Raw genomic sequence first — 18928 nt, 5'->3', positions numbered from 1 at the left:
CTCTTAGATTTTTGAACTGGTTGAGAATTAACCCGAGAAGCTGCTAAAATTTGAGCTTTTTTAAAGGAGTGCTGCCATATTGTGATGATCAGTCTGTGTCAGTAGTGTAAATTTGACCGACAGTGGTCTCAGGATGGCTCCCTGTGGGACACCACACACTAGAACAACTGCATTTGAAGCAGAAAAGTGGACAGATTTGTCATCAATACCACTATTAAAATAAACAATTCGTGGTCATCTCATGCAGTGCTGCTTTGAAAGCAGGTAGTTTTGTGACCGGGATAAATGATCATGGATTATTTGCTGTTACTGCCAAGTAAATACAACTTCCACTGTGGCAGTGAAACATCCTCATCAAATACTGGACATATGTGAGCTAACTCACTATGATCACCCACTGTGACACGTTAGCATTAGCTTATTTTCTTGCCGTGTGGATGTGACACGTCACATTGATCTCAGGTGAAACGAGGACCTGAGTGAGAACACTCAGTCATGTGTTCGTAGGGCTCGTGTTCGTTCCGTTAATCCCGTGAAACACTCGGCGGACTGCCGCTGAGACTCGACTTGAGCAGGAATTGAACCTGTGGCCCTGTGATTGAGCTGTGTGTGCGGAACAGCAGGGCGTGCTGCGGAGTTCACTGTGTGGACATCAGCGGGGCTCTAGACGCCGAGGTCCGGGTGCTCGGCGGCAGCCAGTGCCCAGTAATCTGTGATAAGAGGATCTGCAGCAGCACAGCTTGTTTCTGTCACACTCAGACAGACAGACAGGCTTCAAATTAGGTTCTAATCAACTTAGCTTGGACCCATCACGATCCCAGCATGCACTGCTTTAGCATAACGCCACCAAATAGAATCTGCTACGTTTACAGCTGCCACCAAACTGTTTGTTGTTTCTGTCTCAGTGTACTTACACATATGTGTTCCAGTTATTGTTCAAGTCAGGTATGCTGCTGACCTCTAAAGTTTTATTCAGACTCATTGACTCATTTAATAACGGTCAATTTATCACCTACCACATGGAATATAAATATAGTGTTTTTTCTGCACCTTGTTTACACTTTTAGCTCAGGATTCAAACACATACTCTGTGCGTGCACCGACTCGGTGTGGATCCACTGTAAGTCACATGGTCGGAATTTCTTGGTCCTACTTTGAAGACCTAGTCTTCAGTCGTGCTAACATGTTTACGTGGTGTTTATTGTCCCCCTTCATTCAGACGGCCACGATCACTCAGTTTTTAGTTGTCATGTTACTTATCCAGTGGTCCCAGAATCATTCCCTGAGGAACTTCAGGTCACATTCACTGTTTTAGATTTCTGGGAGATGTCAGCTCTATGCAGATGATTCCTGAATGTTATGATCTGCATCAGGATATTTCCTGGAACACACTTGCCTCCTAACACCTCCTTCCTCAACAGGTGAACAGACTTCATGTCCCAGAATCCTTTGTGAGAGCGAGCGCCTCCTTCCTGTCTCCCCTTCGTCCCATTGGTTGGATGAGTCCCAAACAGAAACACAGCAGAGAGCAGTGATTGGCCGCTGAGCCAGGTGAGAACACACATGCACCTGTTGTTTCATCTGTATCTTGCCGAATGAAGATTTTACGCAATGTAATAAAGCATGAATGACCAACACGTGACTCCGCCCCCCACCACCAGGCCATCCATCATGGCGGACGTGGACCCGGACACTCTCCTGGAGTGGCTTCAGATGGGTCAGGGAGATGAGAGAGACATGCAGCTCATCGCTCTGGAGCAGCTCTGTATGCTGCTGCTCATGTCTGACAACGTGGACCGCTGCTTCGAGACGTGAGGACCTCCTCATACTCCTCCTGCTGCTACTGCTCCCCTAGTTGCTCCTGTTCTTCCTGCTACAGCGTTCCCTCCTCTCAGCTTCTCCTCTTTGTCCTCCTGCAGGTGTCCCCCTCGGACCTTCCTGCCGGCCCTCTGTAAGATCTTCCTGGATGAGAGCGCTCCCGATAACGTTCTGGAGGTGACCGCTCGGGCCATCACGTACTACCTGGATGTGTCCGCCGAGTGCACGCGGAGGATCGTGGGCGTGGACGGCGCCATCAAAGCTCTGTGCAACCGGCTGGTGGTGGTGGAGCTCAACAACCGCACCAGCAGAGACCTGGCGGAGCAGTGTGTGAAGGTCAGCAGCTGTCAGTTGGGGCGGTGCAGTGCGCCTGATAGCGTCAGGATCTGGGTTATTGATTGAGGGGCTCTCTCTGCAGGTGCTGGAGCTGATCTGCACCCGGGAGTCGGGCGCCGTGTTCGAGGCCGGTGGCCTGAACTGCGTGCTGAGCTTCATCAGAGACAGCGGCCACCTGGTGCACAAAGACACGCTGCACTCCGCCATGGCCGTGGTTTCCCGCCTCTGCAGTAAGATGGAGCCTCAGGACTCGTCCCTGGAGACCTGCGTGGAGTCGCTGTCCAGCCTCCTGAAGCACGAAGACCACCAGGTAACCCTGGGTCGCTGTGACCTTCTCTCCCATCGGACAGATGCTGCACCTCCAGGTGCTGTTTGTCCTGTGTGCCTCTAACTCCGCCCACTTCCACCCCCGCTCAGGTGTCAGATGGCGCTCTGCGATGCTTCGCCTCGTTGGCCGACCGCTTCACTCGCCGTGGCGTGGATCCCGCCCCTTTAGCCAAGCACGGCCTGACGGAGGAGCTGCTGTCCCGCATGGCGGCCGCCGGCGGCACGGTGTCGGGCCCCGCCTCCTCCTGCAAGCCGGGCCGGCCCTCCACGGGCGCCACCCCCTCGGCCCCCGACTCCAAACTGAGCAACCAAGTATCGACCATCGTCAGCCTGCTGTCCACACTGTGCCGCGGCTCACCGCTTGTCACACATGTAAGTTTTTTTCAATATATGTTTTTCCCGTACACACACACACACACACACACACACACACACACACACACACACACACAGTCTGCAGGTGATATCTAATGGCTCCTCCCACTGCGCTGCGTTCAGGACCTGCTGCGTTCGGCGTTGCCCGACTCCATGGAGTCCGCCCTGGGGGGGGACGAGCGCTGCGTGCTGGACACCATGCGGCTGGTGGACCTCCTGCTGGTGCTGCTGTTCGAGGGACGGAAGGCGCTGCCCAAGTCCACGGCGGGCTCCACCAGCCGCATCCCCGGCCTGCGGCGCCTGGACAGCTCCGGGGAGCGATCGCACCGACAGCTCATCGACTGTATCCGCAGCAAGGACACCGACGCCCTGATCGACGCCATCGACACCGGAGGTCAGGCCACACCTCCACATCCTATTACCCAGCTTCCTGAGGGGGTTACTTCTTAAAAAGCTAACGATGTTAGCCTGTGAGCTAACGTGAACATGTCCTCCAGTTAGAACTCGGAAAATTCTGTCTCTTTATTATTTTAAGACCATAAATTAAAGTTCGGGTTTGGTTCTAAATTGTTCATTTACAATTTCATGGCTGCTGTATTGTGGCCGCTGTGTTCTCACAGTGCCTTGGAGAAAGACAAAAAAACAAACAAACACAGGCGCTGAGATGTATAGAGGGTGTGTGTGTGTAACACAGAGTTTTGTGTTGCAGCGTTTGAGGTGAACTTCATGGACGACGTTGGACAGACGCTCCTCAACTGGGCTTCAGCTTTCGGCACCCAGGAGATGGTAAATACAAACTGAAACGTTTCAAGTTGGTAACTAACTCTTGAATTAATGTAGCACACACACACACACACACACACACACACACACACACACACACACACACACACATAGGATGCCTCTGACAGGTCCTAGCAGGTGAGGTCAAGGGTCACCTGTGTGAAGAGTCTCTCGTTAAGTTTTTGTGTGGTAGCACAGAGAGTCATCAATCTAATGTGTGTGTGTGTGTTTCAGGTGGAGTTTCTTTGTGAGAGAGGAGCTGATGTGAACAGAGGTCAGAGGTCGTCCTCACTGCACTACGCTGCTTGTTTCGGACGCCCACAAGTAGCCAAGGTAACAAGCGCACATGCAGAAACATAAACACACATGCACAGATGTGTGTAGGGTTGTGTGTGTGTGTTTTGTGCAGACAGTTAGCTGTAACCTGTAGTGATTTTGCGCTGTTTGTCCTTCGTGTGTGTGTTTGAAGACTCTGCTGCGTCACGGAGCGAACCCTGACCTGCGAGACGAGGATGGAAAGACTCCTCTGGACAAAGCCAGAGAGAGAGGACACAGTGAGGTGGTGGCCATCCTGCAGTCCCCTGGTCAGTGAATGCACCATGCAGCTGCTAACATCCGGAACTTTCCTCCCACTGACTGATTTAATTTCAATTTAACTTCATAAAATCTGTGATGATTAGCTTAGCTAATGCTAAATAATCCAGCTGTTTGACCACTGACACAAGAACTTCACTTAGAAACTCATTCCTTTGAGGGAGTAAAGATGTGACTGTAATCCAGTCCATATTGTCGTACTCATGTTTCAGGTGACTGGATGTGTCCAGTGAACAAGAGTGACGACAAGAAGAAGAAGGACGTGAACAAGGAGGAGGAGGAGAGCAGTGAGCCCAAAGGAGACCCCGAGATGGCCCCCATCTACCTGAAGAGACTGCTGCCTGTTTTTGCACAAACCTTTCAGCAAACCATGCTGCCTTCTATTAGGTAACCCAGAATGCCCAGCCACGCCCCCAGCACAGGCCACGCCCCCAGCACCAACTTTCCCTAAATGATGTTGCATCCTGTACAGTGACTCTTGGTTTACATTGTGTTCCTTAAGCTGATCGTGTGTGTGTGTGTGTGTGTTTGTTTCAGGAAAGCCAGTCTGGCTCTGATCAGGAAGATGGTTCATTACAGCAGTGAACTTCTGCTGAAGGAAGTCTGTGACAGCGAGACGGGACACAACCTACCCACAGTGCTGGTGGAGATCACTGCGACTGTCCTCGATCAGGAGGTACACACACACACACACACACACACACACACACACACACACACACACAGATCCCTGCTTGAGACGGTTCAAGACCTTTGAAAACCAAAACCTCTCTGTTCCTCCTCTCTGTCAGGACGACGATGACGGACACCTCCTGGCCCTGCAGATCATCAGAGATCTGGTGGATAAAGGGGGAGACGTCTTCCTGGACCAGCTCGCTCGACTGGGAGTCATCAACAAGGTGTCGACTCTGGCAGGGCCGGCGTCCGACGACGAGAACGAAGACGAAGCCAAACCTGAGAAGGTAACACCTCCGTCACACATGTTGAATAAAAACTTCTTCAGTGCAGCTTGTGTAGAGATAATGCTTGAAACGCCCGGCGCATTCAGGCCCCGTTCAGACATTTCATGTGAGAACACGTCCTTTTTTGCGTTTTCATTTCAGGAAAGTTTTGCGTTTACATGGCAGTGTTTGGAGACCGATGTCTGTTTGTGCAAACATTTCATGTTTCAACATGTCAGAGATGTATCGGGGAGTTTCACCGTGTAGGATTTGAAAAGTTAAGAATTCTCGAATGAATTCTAAAATTGACTGGCAAACAATGATGAGAAGCCAAGACTTGGGAAGTGTGAGATCTTCTTTTGGTGCCAGTTAAATGTCTTCCCGGACCATTTTGTTCAATCTGAAGTTGATCCAAAACTGGTTTGTTTGAACAAGGGACAAAACTGTCAGAATCATCCAAGAGGAGAGATATGATTGTTGCTTAATCATCCCAACTTGAGCTTTTGTCTCCAGCAGTCTGAAGTCTGAGAGAATTTAGGAATGGTTTAACACTGTGTCTCCTGCAGGAGGAGGAGGTGCAGGAGGACGCCAGGGAGATCCAGCAGGGGAAGCCGTATCATTGGAGGGATTGGTCCATCATCAGGGGGCGTGACTGTCTCTACATCTGGTCGGACGCCGCCGCCCTCGAGCTCTCCAACGGCTCCAACGGCTGGTTCCGCTTCATCCTGGACGGGAAGCTGGCCACCATGTACTCCAGCGGGAGCCCCGAGGGCGGCTCCGACAGCTCCGGTACCACCCGGCACATGCCACGCAGCGCTCCCACCTCACCGCACCGCGTCCCGTCCCTATTAACCCGCTCCTTCTCTCCTCAGAATCACGCAGTGAGTTCCTGGAGAAGCTGCAGCGAGCGCGCAGCCAGGTGAAGCCGGTGACCGCAAGCCAGCCCGTCCTGTCCAGCGTGGGTCCCACCAAGCTGACGGTGGGGAACTGGTCCCTCACCTGCCTCAAGGACGGAGAGATCGCCATCCACAACTCCGACGGCCAGCAGGCCACTATCCTGAAGGAGGACCTGCCCGGATTCGTGTTCGAGTCCAACCGCGGAACCAAACACTCGTTCACAGCCGAGACGTCGCTGGGTGAGTGGAGACAGCGCCATCTTCTCATCCAACATCAGCAGAAAAATGGTTTTAATCCACTAATACATCCACTTTAATACACTAATCAAGTCTGCTGACCGTAATGTTTGGCATTTATGGAACTGTTCGATAAATGCCTGAACTTCTATTTAATGGGATTCAATGAAGATCACTTATTTTTTGTGTTTCAAATTTTGATAATTATCTAAACTAATCATGTCTTTATTTCTAATGCACTTTCCGGTTCTGTTCAATTAATGTTTACATTTTATGTGTGTGCGTGCGCAGGCTCTGAGTTTGTGACGGGCTGGACGGGGAAGCGCGGCAGGAAGTTGAAGTCGAAGCTGGAGAAGACGAAGCAGAAGGTGAAGAGCATGGCCCGAGAGCTGTACGACGACCACTTCAAAGCCGTGGAGAGCATGCCCAGGGGGGTGGTGGTCACCCTGAGGAACATCTCCACACAGCTGGAGTCTGCCTGGGAGCTGCACACACACCGACAGGTAAACAGACTCACACACACACACACACACGCACACACATACATACTGATGTGTGTTTTCATGGTGCTGGTTTGACGTTGTGTTCCAGTGCTCTGAGGGTGAGAACACGTGGAGAGATCTGATGAAAACTGCTCTGGAGAATCTGATCGTTGTGTTGAAGGATGAAAACACAATTTCTCCGTACGAGATGTGTAGCAGCGGCCTCGTTCAGGCTCTCTTCACCGTGCTCAACAATGTGAGTCAACACAACCGCTACACAAACACGGCGTGCTGAGTCAGCATAAAAAAGCTGAGTCATAACTTGTTTATAGTCAGGTTAATGATGTTGAGAGTAGTTTGAGATTAAACACACTTCACCACTTCCTACTCATTTATTTTGTGTATGAACTCGCATCAATGATGGTTGTGTATGTGTGTGTGGCTGTGTGTGTTTGTGCACACAGAGTGTGGAACTGGACCTGAAACATGATTGTAAGCCTTTAATGGAGAGGATCAATGTCTTCAAGGCGGCTTTCAGCGAGAATGAAGACGACGAAAGGTAACGACACAAATTCACCAGCAGCTGGTGATTAATTTTTCTTTGAGCTTTACCAGTGGATTAATGTGTCTGTGTGTTTGTGTGTGTTTACAGCCGACCAGCCGTTGCCTTAATCCGTAAACTGATAGCAGTCCTGGAGTCGATCGAACGTCTACCTCTGCACCTCTACGACACTCCGGGATCCTCATACAACCTGCAGGTGAGCTGCTGAGTCGTGCTCCGCCCGGGCGCCGGCGATCCCGCTGGATCCTCCTCCGCCCGGGCGCCGGCGATCCCGCTGGATCCTCCTCCTCACGGGTTCCGTGTCCGTGTTTCAGATCTTGACGAGGAGGTTGCGTTTCCGTCTGGAGCGAGCGCCGGGAGAGACGGCCCTGATCGACAGAACGGGCCGCATGCTGAAGATGGAGCCGCTGGCCACTGTGGAGTCGCTGGAGCAGTACCTGCTGAAGATGGTGAGGAAGAGGAGGAGGAGGAAGAGGAGGATCTCTGTCCTCAGACTGAAGAGCGTCCCATCAGACTCACTGCCTGCTCTGCTCCTCCTCCAGGTGGCCAAGCAGTGGTACGACTTTGAGCGTTCGTCCTTTGTGTTTGTGAGGAAGCTGAGGGAAGGTCAGAACTTCACCTTCAGACACCAGCACGACTTCGATGAGAACGGGATCATCTACTGGGTCGGAACCAACGCAAAGTAAGAACCTCACATCTGTGTGTCCCACTCAGGAATAAGAATCATCTCAGCATCCACATTTTTTCGCACAGCGTGTGACGCCCCAGCCTTTTTTTTTTTTTTTTCCGCACTGTGTTTACTGAGTTACATTTCTTTGTCCCGGCTGCGTGCAGGACGGCGTACGAGTGGGTGAACCCTGCCGCGTACGGCCTGGTGGTGGTCACCTCGTCGGAGGGGCGGAACCTCCCGTACGGCCGGCTGGAGGACATCTTGAGCCGGGACAGCTCGGCGCTCAACTGTCACACCAACGACGACAAGAACGCCTGGTTCGCCGTGGACCTCGGCCTCTGGGTCATCCCCTCCGCCTACACCCTGAGACACGCCAGGTGAGGAAACAAACACACACCGAGATGGATAAACACACTTATCCTGAGACACGCCAGAGAAAGGTGACACCCTTAAAGATGATGGCAAACCAATAAAATATTTCTACAATGTTCTCTTCCTCCTTCCTCCTCCTCCTGCAGGGGTTACGGACGCTCTGCATTGAGGAACTGGGTGTTTCAGGTGTCAAAGGATGGTCAGACGTGGACGACTCTGTACACCCATGTGGACGACAGCAGTCTGAATGAACCAGGGTATGAACTCACTTCTGTGTTGATGGTGACCTGCGGCTGTGTTGTTGTTGTTGATGCCCTTGAAATGTGGTTATTGTTGTGGTTGATGTTGATTTGCGGTTTCGTCTCAGCTCGACGGCCACGTGGCCGTTGGATCCATCCAAAGACGAGAAGCAGGGCTGGAGACACATCCGGATCAAGCAGATGGGGAAGAACGCCAGCGGGCAGACCCACTACCTCTCTCTGTCGGGACTTGAACTCTACGGCAATGTGAGCGCCGTGTGCGAGGACCAGCTGGGTGAGTGGAACCGTGCGCTGCCGCTCGCTTCCCGTGCACGAGTGTGCATATGCTGTGACTGACCCCGCCGTCTCTCCATCAGGTAAAGCTGTAAAGGAGGCCGAGGCCAACCTGCGCCGCCAGCGCCGCCTCTTCCGCTCACAGGTGATGAAGTATATCGTCCCTGGGGCGCGCGTCGTCCGCGGCATCGACTGGAAGTGGCGCGATCAGGACGGGAACCCGGCCGGGGAAGGCACGGTCACCGGCGAGGCACATAACGGTAAGACGTGCACACGTATCATGCAATGTGACGATGGGACTCGCACTGGCAGGGCCATGTGTTCCATTCCCAAACTCTAAAGCCTGCAGAAGCCTGACCTCTGACCCCAGAGCTGTAAAACCTCCTGCTCAGAGCCGCTATGGAGAAGGGTTAGCGTGTTAGCTGCAGGGTTCGGTCGTCAGGATTCGCGCATTTGATAATCTAAAAGCTCATTTCCACCCAGTCGTCACAGGAAGGGCTAAACAGCAGCAGGGCTCTTCTCCTCCTTTCCTCTCTTCCTCCTCCCCCTCTTCCTCCTGTTCCTCCTCTTTCGTGATCAGATGTGAATTAAATGTGAGAAATGACTGACTGCTGCCGTTGGACTTCTTTCACTTTGTGCTTCTGATGCTTCGCATTTTGCCACCAAAATTCTCTTCCCTTTGCTTTGAGTGTTGTTTTCTGTGACCATGTTCATATTTTTCTCTGGTTGCTTCACATCGATATGTAAGCAGAGATATTGTTCTTTTTAGAGTTGAAATGAGAAGAGCACGATTCCTGACAGACTGACTTTTTTCTGATGATTCACAAGAAGCTGAGAGATGAAAATCAGTACAAATTTTTAAATGGTCTCATCTGTGACAAATCAATAGAAAAATCTTATCGGTCTCAACATCAAGGGAGTGGATCCTCACTCTGCAGCCAATAGAAATGTTTTAATCAGCCCCGAACCCTGTAATTTAATGCATGCACAGAAGCTCCAGTGATTGGAGATGTCTATCAGATCTGGAACACCTCAGTTTTTTTTTAATACATTCAGGTGTTTTGGTCCAGGTTGGATCATTTTCTGTTCCTCTGTGTGACCTCAAAGACTTTCTCTGATCTGTAATCAGTGTGGAGCTGATCTGACTGTAAGCTGCTTCTGTCACTCTGTTTCTGTCTCTCTGTTCCTGTCTGTCTCTGTCCGTCTGTCTGTCTCTCTGCCGGGTCTCTGACATCCATCCGTCCGTCTCCTCCTGTCTCTCTGTCCATCCAGGCTGGATTGATGTAACCTGGGATGCTGGCGGCTCTAACTCTTACCGTATGGGCGCTGAAGGGAAGTTTGACCTCAAGCTTGCCCCAGGGTACGACCCTGAGTCGGCTGCCACAGCGCCGTCACCCAAACCTATCTCATCCGCTGTTTCAGGCCCCGCCTCCTCTGCGGTGGGACCCTTGGCGACGCCGACTGCTGGCGGCGGCGCCACTGCCACCTCCTCTTCGTCGTCCTCCACCTCGTCCTCCTCGCAACAGCAGTCGTGGAGCAGCCTGGTGAAAAATAACTGTCCGGACAAAGGCGGGGCCTCGTCGCTGGGCGGGGCCAGCTCGTCCAGCAGGAAGGGCAGCAGCAGCTCCGTGTGCAGCGTGGCCTCCTCCTCCGACATCAGCCTCGGCTCGTCGGCCGGGCTGCCGGGCGCCGCCGGGCCGCGGCCGGAGAGGAGGGCCGAGGGGCTGCCGCTGGACCAGAGCACCGGGCCAGGAGGCGTACCGGGAGGCGGGGTCTGCCCCGACGGACACCAGCAGGAGCCCATCGTGGTGCTGTCCTCCGCAGTGGAGGGCGGCTCCGGCTCGGCGTCCAGCTCCGGGACGCTCACCGCGGACACTTCCGCCGTCGGGGACGAATCCAGGAACAAAGACTCTGCCGCCGACCCGGCCACCGCCATCTCCATGGGGCTGGTGAGCGTGAGCTCGCCCGACGTCAGCTCGGTGTCCGAGTCGTCCAGCAAAGACGCGCCCTCCCAGAGGCCGCTGTGCTCAGCCACCAACGCCAGGCTGTCCGTCAACTCGCTGCTGGCGGCCGGCGCCCCCATGAGCTCCAGCGCCAGCGTCCCCAACCTGTCGTCACGGGAGGCCAGCCTCATGGAGTCCTTCGTCCGCCGCGCACCGAACATGTCGCGCACCAACGCCACCAACAACATGAACCTGAGCCGCAGCAGCAGCGACAACAACACCAACACGCTGGGCCGCAACGTCATGAGCACGGCCAGTGAGTACCGGCGGCGGCACTGACGTGGGGGTGTGGCTTTGCTGGGTCACATGACCCGGAGCGCCGACTAACTACTGTCTGTCCGTCCGCAGCTTCTCCTCTCATGGGCGCTCAGAGCTTCCCTAACCTCACCACCACCGGCACCACCTCCACCGTCACCATGTCAACCTCCATAGTAACCAGCAGCAATAATGTAGCCACGGCAACCACCGGCCTGTCGGTGGGACAGTTGCTTAGCAACACCCTGACGACCAGCCTGACGTCCACGTCAAGCGAGAGTGACACGGGTCAGGAGGCGGAGTTTTCCCTCTATGGTTGGTGTCGACACACACACATGCACACACACAGTTGATCGCCCTGTCTCAGTTTCAGATTGCTCGAAAAGTTTGTTTTTCTAGAGTTGGGGGCCTGATCCCAGTTCAGGTGTTTCAAGCCAAACCTACAAACCATAAAGCTTTTGTTGCATTTTGAATGTCGTCTATGTTGCTTGGAGCCGCTGAAAACGCTCCTGCTGAAATGCAACTCATCTGAAGGACTGCAACTACACATGTCCATCACTGCCAGAGTAGACAGTTCATCTGCACATGTGCAAGTAGATGAAATGTTCAGGAGCCTCATGTTCTACTGGGACTTGGTGGTTTTATAGCTGAGTGTAAATGCTTCGTGTGCTTCATGTTCTGTCCATGCTTTTGCCATTTTTAACCTTTATAGCATATTGTCTGTGTGTGGTTTCATGACAAAAACAAGCAGCAGCACCTACTAGAGGCTCAACATGCTCACTGCATCGTTTTCAGTGTTTCTCTTGTTGCCATGCCAACATTATTAAAACACCTCCGTGCAAATGTGAAACTTTTCCAAAACAAACGGCCCGTTTTCCCATGTGGTTCCTGTGGCGTAAATCCCATCTCTGCTCTCCCCCTGCAGACTTCCTGGACAGCTGTCGGGCCAACACTCTGCTGGCCGAGCTGGACGACGAGGAAGACCTCCCAGAACCAGACGAGGACGACGACGAGAACGAAGACGACAATCAGGAGGACCAAGAATACGAGGAGGTCCTGGTATGAGGCGTTGTCTGGCTGGTGGACGAAGATGCACAGCAACGTCATACTGACTGTGTGTGTGCGTGTGTGTGCGTGCAGGAGGAGGAGGAGTATGAGACCAAAGGAGGACGCAGGCGGACATGGGACGATGACTTTGTCCTCAAGAGACAGTTCTCGGCTCTAGTCCCCGCCTTCGACCCCCGACCCGGAAGAACCAACGTCCAGCAGACCACCGATCTGGAGATCCCACCGCCAGGTGTGTGTGGTGACACACACACACATACGCACACACAGACGGAGTGTGTGATCTTGACCTGACCTTCTATTTCAGGGACTCCTCGGTCGGAGGTGCAGGAGGAGGTGGAGTGTGCTCCCTCTCCTCACCTGTCTCTCACTCTGAAGGTACACAGACACACACAACACACACACACGCACCATCCTCCACTCCCGACTCCATGCCCCGTTCTCATTGGACATTTGTTTTTCGCACCCTCAGGTGGCTGGACTGGGTACGACCCGCGAGGTGGAGCTCCCTCTGTCCAACTACAAGTCCACCATCTTTTACTACGTCCAGCGGCTGCTGCAGCTCTCCTGTAACGGAGCCGTGAAGACGGACAAACTGCGGCGTATCTGGGAGCCCACGTACACGTAAGAGGGGATGGGGCGGAGCTTTGGACAGCTTTGGATTCAGCAGAAATTGTATCATGAAACAGTATCCTGACCGTAGTGAATGTTTACATCCTGACTGCTCTGCTCTCCTCTCCTCCCTCACAGCATCATGTACCGGGAGCTGAAGGACTCGGATAAAGAGAAGGAGAGCAGTAAGATGGTGAGTCCGTCGGTCACATCACAGCCTGGCACTCACCGAAGCCCCTCTGACCTCTGACCCCTTCACCTCCTCAGGACTTCTGCGAGCACGGCGTTGGTGGTCGATCCGGTGGCCTGAGCCCCAGCTCCGTGTCAGCCAATCAGAGCAGCGAGATCCTGGGCGGCGCCAGGGAGGCGGCGCAGGCCAAGGCGGGCTGCAGCCAGAACGCCTGCGGGGTGGAAGACGTCCTGCAGCTGCTGCGCATCCTCTACATCATCGGAGGAGACGCCGCCTCCAACGCACGCACGCTGCAGGAGGGTACGGCAACTCACACACATTATGGAGGCTCTCAACGCAACAAACGTGCTGTTAACTTCACGTGTGTGTGTGTGTGTGTAGATGTGGACGAGCTGCAGTTCAATGCATCTCCAGAAGAATTTACCAGCAAGAAAATCACCACGAAGATCCTGCAGCAGATCGAGGTCAGTGTGACGCACGGGAGTGTCGGGTGTGGCGTGCCGTTTGGTGGCCGTGCTTTCGGGTGTAACGAGGCGTTTGGTGTCCTGCAGGAACCTCTGGCCCTGGCGAGCGGGGCGCTGCCTGACTGGTGTGAACAGCTCACCTCCAAGTGTCCTTTCCTGATTCCCTTCGAGACCCGACAGCTCTACTTCACCTGCACGGCGTTCGGAGCGTCCAGGTGAGCGCGAGGACGCCGACTCACCGTGACACACACCTGGACTGCAACACACAGTGGTTCTCTGTGATGGTTGTGTCACTCTTTCACTGTCTGTGTGTGTGCGTGCAGGGCCATCGTGTGGCTGCAGAACCGCCGCGAGGCGACCATGGAGCGCTCGCGGCCGTCCACCACAGTGCGGCGGGATGACCCCGGAGAGTTCAGGGTGGGCCGGCTCAAACACGAGCGGGTCAAAGTGCCCCGAGGAGAGACCATGATGGAGTGGGCGGAGTCCGTCATGCAGCTGCACGCCGACCGCAAGTCTGTGCTGGAGGTGAGAGCCGGTGCCCCCTGCCGGACGAGATATGAACTGTGTCAGTGCTTCAGGAGAATGATCTATCCTGTGTGTGTGTGTGTGTGTGTGTAGGTGGAGTTTCAGGGCGAGGAGGGAACTGGCCTCGGTCCCACTCTGGAGTTTTACGCTCTGGTGGCTGCGGAGTTTCAGAGGACGTCTCTCGGCATCTGGCTGTGTGACGACGACTTCCCTGACGACGAGTCACGACAGGTCGGACACACCCGCACACACAAACGCACAAAAAATGACTGTTTGCATGACACACCCGCTCGTCATGAAGCCAAAACTCGACAGAGAAAAGTCGGTCTTGAAATGTTGAGATTCCTCCTTTAGCTTCACTGTAATGTTTGAGCCAGTCAGAAACTGGAGAGAGAAAACTGGATAAAGTTGAAGACTCCCTCCTGTAAACGTTCCTCGTCCGTCCTCACACGGTCCCTCTCTTCCTCCCGCTCTCAGGTGGATCTGGGCGGCGGCCTGAAGCCTCCCGGGTTCTACGTGCAGCGCTCCTGCGGCCTGTTCCCGGCGCCGTTCCCTCAGGACAGCGAGGAGCTGGACCGCATCACCAAACTCTTCCACTTCCTCGGCGTCTTCCTGGCCAAGTGCATCCAGGACAACCGGCTGGTGGACCTGCCGGTGTCGCAGCCCTTCTTCAAGCTGCTCTGCATGGGCGACATCAAGTCCAACATGAGCAAGCTGCTGTACCAGTCGCGCGGCTCGCCGCAGGGCCTGGACCCCGAGCGGCTGCACCTGCAGCCCTTCCTGCTGCTGTCCGAGGTCCAGTCGGAGGCCTCCACCGAGGAGAGCCAGGAGACCTTCTCCGTGGGCAGCTTCGACGAGGACTCCAAGTCCGAGTTCATCATGGACCCTCCGAAGCCCAAGCCGCCCGCCTGGTACCACGGCATCCTGACCTGGGACGACTTCCACCTCGTCAACCCGCACCGGTGAGTGCGGAGCTGACAGTCTGACAGTCCTATGATCAGCTGCATGGTCTCTGACCTCCACTGACCCGATGTTTGCCTCATCCTGACCTCTTGACCTCCTGCTCCTCCAGGGCCAGCTTCCTGAAGGAGGTGAAGGAGCTGGCTGTGAAGAGGAGGCAGATTCTGGCCAGCAAGAGTCTGTCTGAGGACGAGAAGAACACCCGACTGCAGGACCTGATGCTGAGGAACCCGCTGGGATCTGGACCCCCGCTCAGCATCGAAGACCTCGGGTAATGCACGCATCCATGCACACACTCACACGTGAATACACACACACTTTTCTCAAACGGTCTCATTGAGGCTGGTTTGTTCTCCGCAGGTTGAACTTTCAGTTCTGTCCGTCCTCCAAAGTTCACGGCTTCTCTGCAGTGGATCTCAAACCCAATGGAGACGATGAGGTAACCATGGCAACAGATGCAGACACACATATCTCGGATCGTCATGTTCATCCTGTGTGTCTGTGTCTGTGTGTAGATGGTCACCATGGAGAACACTGAGGAGTACGTGGAGCTCATGTTTGACTTCTGTATGCACACGGGGATCCAGAAGCAGATGGAGGCCTTCAGAGGTACACACACACACACACACACACACACACACACACACACACACACACACACACACACACACACACACACACACACACACACACACACACACACACACACACACACACACACACACACACACACACACACACACAGTATGTCACCTCCTCCTCTTCCTCCTCTCCTCCTCAGAGGGCTTCAACCGGGTCTTTCCCATGGAGAAGCTGAGCTCCTTCAGCCATAAGGAGGTGCAGATGATCCTCTGTGGGAACCAATCACCTTCCTGGACTGCTGATGACATCATCAACTACACTGAACCAAAGCTGGGTTACACCAGAGACAGGTGAGAGCTGGCGGACACACGCCTGGACTCGGACAGCCTGATGGGAACCCTGGAATTAACTCCTGCTCGTCTTCTCCTCAGTCCTGGCTTCCTGAGGTTTGTCACAGTTTTATGTGGGATGTCTTCAGACGAGAGAAAAGCCTTCCTGCAGTTCACCACCGGCTGCTCCACGCTGCCCCCCGGCGGCCTGGCCAACCTGCACCCCCGCCTCACCATCGTCAGGAAGGTAAACCTCCTCTGCAGTCTTTGTTGCTCACGTCCCAGCCTTTCCGTGGTTTTTGTCTGAGCTGATTGGCCGCCTCTCCCCAGGTGGATGCCACGGACTCCAGCTACCCGTCAGTAAACACGTGCGTTCACTACCTGAAGCTGCCCGAGTATTCGTCAGAAGACATCATGCGGGAGCGTCTGTTGGCCGCCACCATGGAGAAAGGCTTCCACCTCAACTGAGCGCCGCCGCCGCACTGAGCATGCTCCTCCTCTCACCTGCTCACCACGTGACGGACGGCTCAGCCAGCCAATCAAACCAGCCCCACGACCGACGGACGGACAGACTGAACGCCGCAGGAGGGGGAGGAGCCTTTATGTTGCAGAATGAAAATGAAAAGCTGCTCCTGCTCCCCCGAGCTGCTGCTGGTTTGTTTTCTGAAGCTGCAGCTGCTGTGTGTGTGTGTGTGTATGCGTGCGTGTGCGCGTGTGTGTGTGTGTGTGGACCTCCTCCTGTCTGTTGGATTTAGTGCCTGGTTTGACTCGTAGCTTCTGTTTTCAGTTCCTCCTGCTCCTCCTGTTTGTTTGTGTTTTGGTTTCTGTGTGAGTGCGCCGCCCTGGTGGACGGTGGGAGGCGCCGTCAGCAGCTCTGCTCTCTGTATTTTCTTTGTATATTATAAACATTTATTTAACTCGAGTTGCAGTTTGAGGTAAACAGATATTTTCAAATGTGTATGCTCCAAAAAAATAATCATTAAAATGTTTGCAAAGTATGAAGTACAGACGAGTTCTGTGTTCTGTTCGTCCTCAGTCCAACATTTAATTTACTTTATCGCAGATAATCCCACATTTGGTTTAACAAGTAAGTCTGTGACATGGCGTCGGGCGTCAGCTGTCGGCTGTCTTGTCGATGGCAGTGAGCGGGGCGAGGATCCGACTCTTGTTGGTTTCCACGATGTGTCCGTTCTGGATCATCTCGTCCAGGATGATGTGGACTCGGTCCAGATTGAACATGATCTGATGGTGACAGCGAGTCAAAGGAACAACGGGGAAATCCCGAAAGTGCTCAACTCATGTTTGATCAAAGGATACATCCAGTTCGCTCTGGGGACACAAAAGACACAAACTGTCAATAAAAATGTGAAATACTCCCCTTGGGTTACTCCCTGTTTGATCACCAGGTGGTGTCGTGGCAGCTGAATAAGAAAGCTAGCTACTTCACAGCTCTTGATTAAAAAATGTGAGCATGACATCCAAACTGAGGAGGTTCTGAGTCACTTCTCGAGTCCATTTATATAACTTGGAGGTATGTAAATTGGTGCGTGTGTTTGTAAATATACTGTAGTAGTAGACAAGCCACGACAGATACATTCTGTTTCTCTGTTAATTTCTCCACTTTTGACTAGAAATTAAAACAAGAGCTGCAGCTTCAAGTCATCCAGCTGTTCTGATGGCGCCACCTGCTGGTCACACATGGACTAAACCCACAGGAGACACGAGAAATGTGTTTATCACCAAGTGTATTATTAGAGCAGTTAAAAGCAAACAGAGGTAACTTTAAAACCACTGAGATATAATAGGAGCAAATAAACGCTCTGCTCTGAGCTGTGGCCACTGAAGTGTCCGAGCGGTACTTGAACTCACCACTCGGCTGAAGTATCTGTCCAGGACCTCCACGAAGTTATGGACCAGCTCGAAGACCGACAGCTCGTTCTGAGAGAGGGAGGGAGGATGAGGATGAGGATGAAGAGGAGAAATAAATGGATGTTGTGAGGACTTACCTCGCTGTCAGTGACTCCTAGCACTATGTAGAGGGCAGCATACTGACGATACACCAACTTAAAGTCCTTGTAGTCCACAAACGAACACTACACACACACACAAAGAATAATATTCAGTTTTTGTAGAGATTTCATTTTCAGATCAGCTCATTTTTTACTAGGTTTTTTCCTGGTGCGTGAATGCAACCTGCGTGGATACTTCACGGACCTGCTCCTTTTGTCGGCTCAAACAGCAGCGAACCACATCGGCCTCCAGCGCCGCCCTCCGGCTCAGCTCCACGGGTTGGTAGTACCGGGACAGTCGGGTCTGACCCTGCCGGTTCACCATGAGCACGAACTTGATCATCGCAACCGAAGCCACGCGCCCGCCTTCGGAAAAGCCGCAAAACATAGAGGGGAAGCGTTCGAGCAGCACTTGAAAGCAGCAGTGCTACAGCAAGACAACCGCTTAAATTCATAGTAGATGTTTTACCTTTTCTTGCCGTTTTCACAGCCTACAGTAAATTAATTTAATGAATGTTAGTATCACAATCACTGTGTTTGCCTGAGCGTTTAACCGGATAACATCTGTGTTTTTAACAGAACTGTTTGTTTTGCTTACCTTCAGCAGGAAGCTCCACTAAAAAAGCTCCATAAGAACAAATTTACAAGCACAAAACTCTTCAGCTTCCTGTTAGTTTTCGCTCCGTGCCTTAACCTGTGTGTTCAGATAATTAAAAGTTAACTTATTTCGATGAGAGGATTTAATTTTCTCACAAACCATTGTAGCTAGCAGCACCTATTAGCTTTTTTGAAGCATGCGCAAGTCAGACCGTCGCCGAGGCGTTCAGGCTCCTGCTTAGAATTGGAATGTAGAGAACTGCCCATGTAAAAATTTAGAAGCAAATTGAAAAAGGTCAACTGAAATTGATAATTTTCTATTGGAACACAATTTTCCTCTTGTAGGTGAAACTTGAAATAATTCAATTCCATCTTATTAATACGTCATTATTAAATAATAATAATAATAAT

General features: G+C 52.9%; 2 protein-coding genes across 3 annotated transcripts; one reads left to right on the top strand and one right to left on the bottom strand.

Moving 5' to 3' along the window:
- Positions 1 to 1671: 1671 nt before the first annotated feature.
- On the top strand, positions 1672 to 16916 carry hectd1 (HECT domain containing 1). The gene is made up of 42 exons (XM_030117160.1): positions 1672 to 1811; positions 1920 to 2154; positions 2237 to 2464; positions 2572 to 2853; positions 2980 to 3250; positions 3566 to 3642; positions 3874 to 3972; positions 4109 to 4223; positions 4446 to 4620; positions 4771 to 4909; positions 5025 to 5195; positions 5741 to 5963; positions 6047 to 6310; positions 6599 to 6810; positions 6899 to 7045; positions 7254 to 7348; positions 7442 to 7547; positions 7666 to 7800; positions 7894 to 8033; positions 8186 to 8398; positions 8540 to 8650; positions 8761 to 8927; positions 9010 to 9186; positions 10199 to 11185; positions 11278 to 11499; positions 12110 to 12243; positions 12325 to 12481; positions 12557 to 12627; positions 12722 to 12873; positions 13000 to 13054; positions 13129 to 13351; positions 13433 to 13515; positions 13603 to 13730; positions 13839 to 14040; positions 14134 to 14271; positions 14518 to 15002; positions 15113 to 15271; positions 15361 to 15439; positions 15516 to 15609; positions 15782 to 15932; positions 16014 to 16158; positions 16242 to 16916. Exons 1-42 carry the CDS (start codon positions 1672 to 1674, stop codon positions 16377 to 16379), a joined length of 7725 nt encoding a protein of 2574 aa, XP_029973020.1. The 3' UTR covers positions 16380 to 16916.
- ap4s1 (adaptor related protein complex 4 subunit sigma 1) lies at positions 16590 to 18734 on the bottom strand. Of its 2 annotated transcripts, XM_030117164.1 has the most exons (7): positions 18696 to 18734; positions 18519 to 18614; positions 18126 to 18286; positions 17918 to 18004; positions 17781 to 17849; positions 17229 to 17240; positions 16590 to 17153 (listed from the first exon to the last, which is right to left on the bottom strand). In XM_030117164.1, the coding sequence occupies exons 3-7, from the start codon at positions 18261 to 18263 to the stop codon at positions 17025 to 17027; spliced, it is 435 nt and encodes a 144-aa protein (XP_029973024.1). In that variant the 5' UTR covers positions 18264 to 18286; positions 18519 to 18614; positions 18696 to 18734; the 3' UTR covers positions 16590 to 17024. The 2 variants fall into 2 exon arrangements, with proteins under 2 accessions (XP_029973024.1, XP_029973023.1); XM_030117163.1 differs by having other exon boundaries at positions 18519 to 18729.
- Between the last annotated feature and the right edge of the window lie 194 nt (positions 18735 to 18928).

The sequence above is a fragment of the Salarias fasciatus genome, chromosome 19 (genome assembly GCF_902148845.1).
Source record: "Salarias fasciatus chromosome 19, fSalaFa1.1, whole genome shotgun sequence".
Lineage (NCBI taxonomy): Eukaryota > Metazoa > Chordata > Actinopteri > Blenniiformes > Blenniidae > Salarias > Salarias fasciatus.
This window is presented reverse-complemented; position numbering and strand designations above follow the sequence as displayed.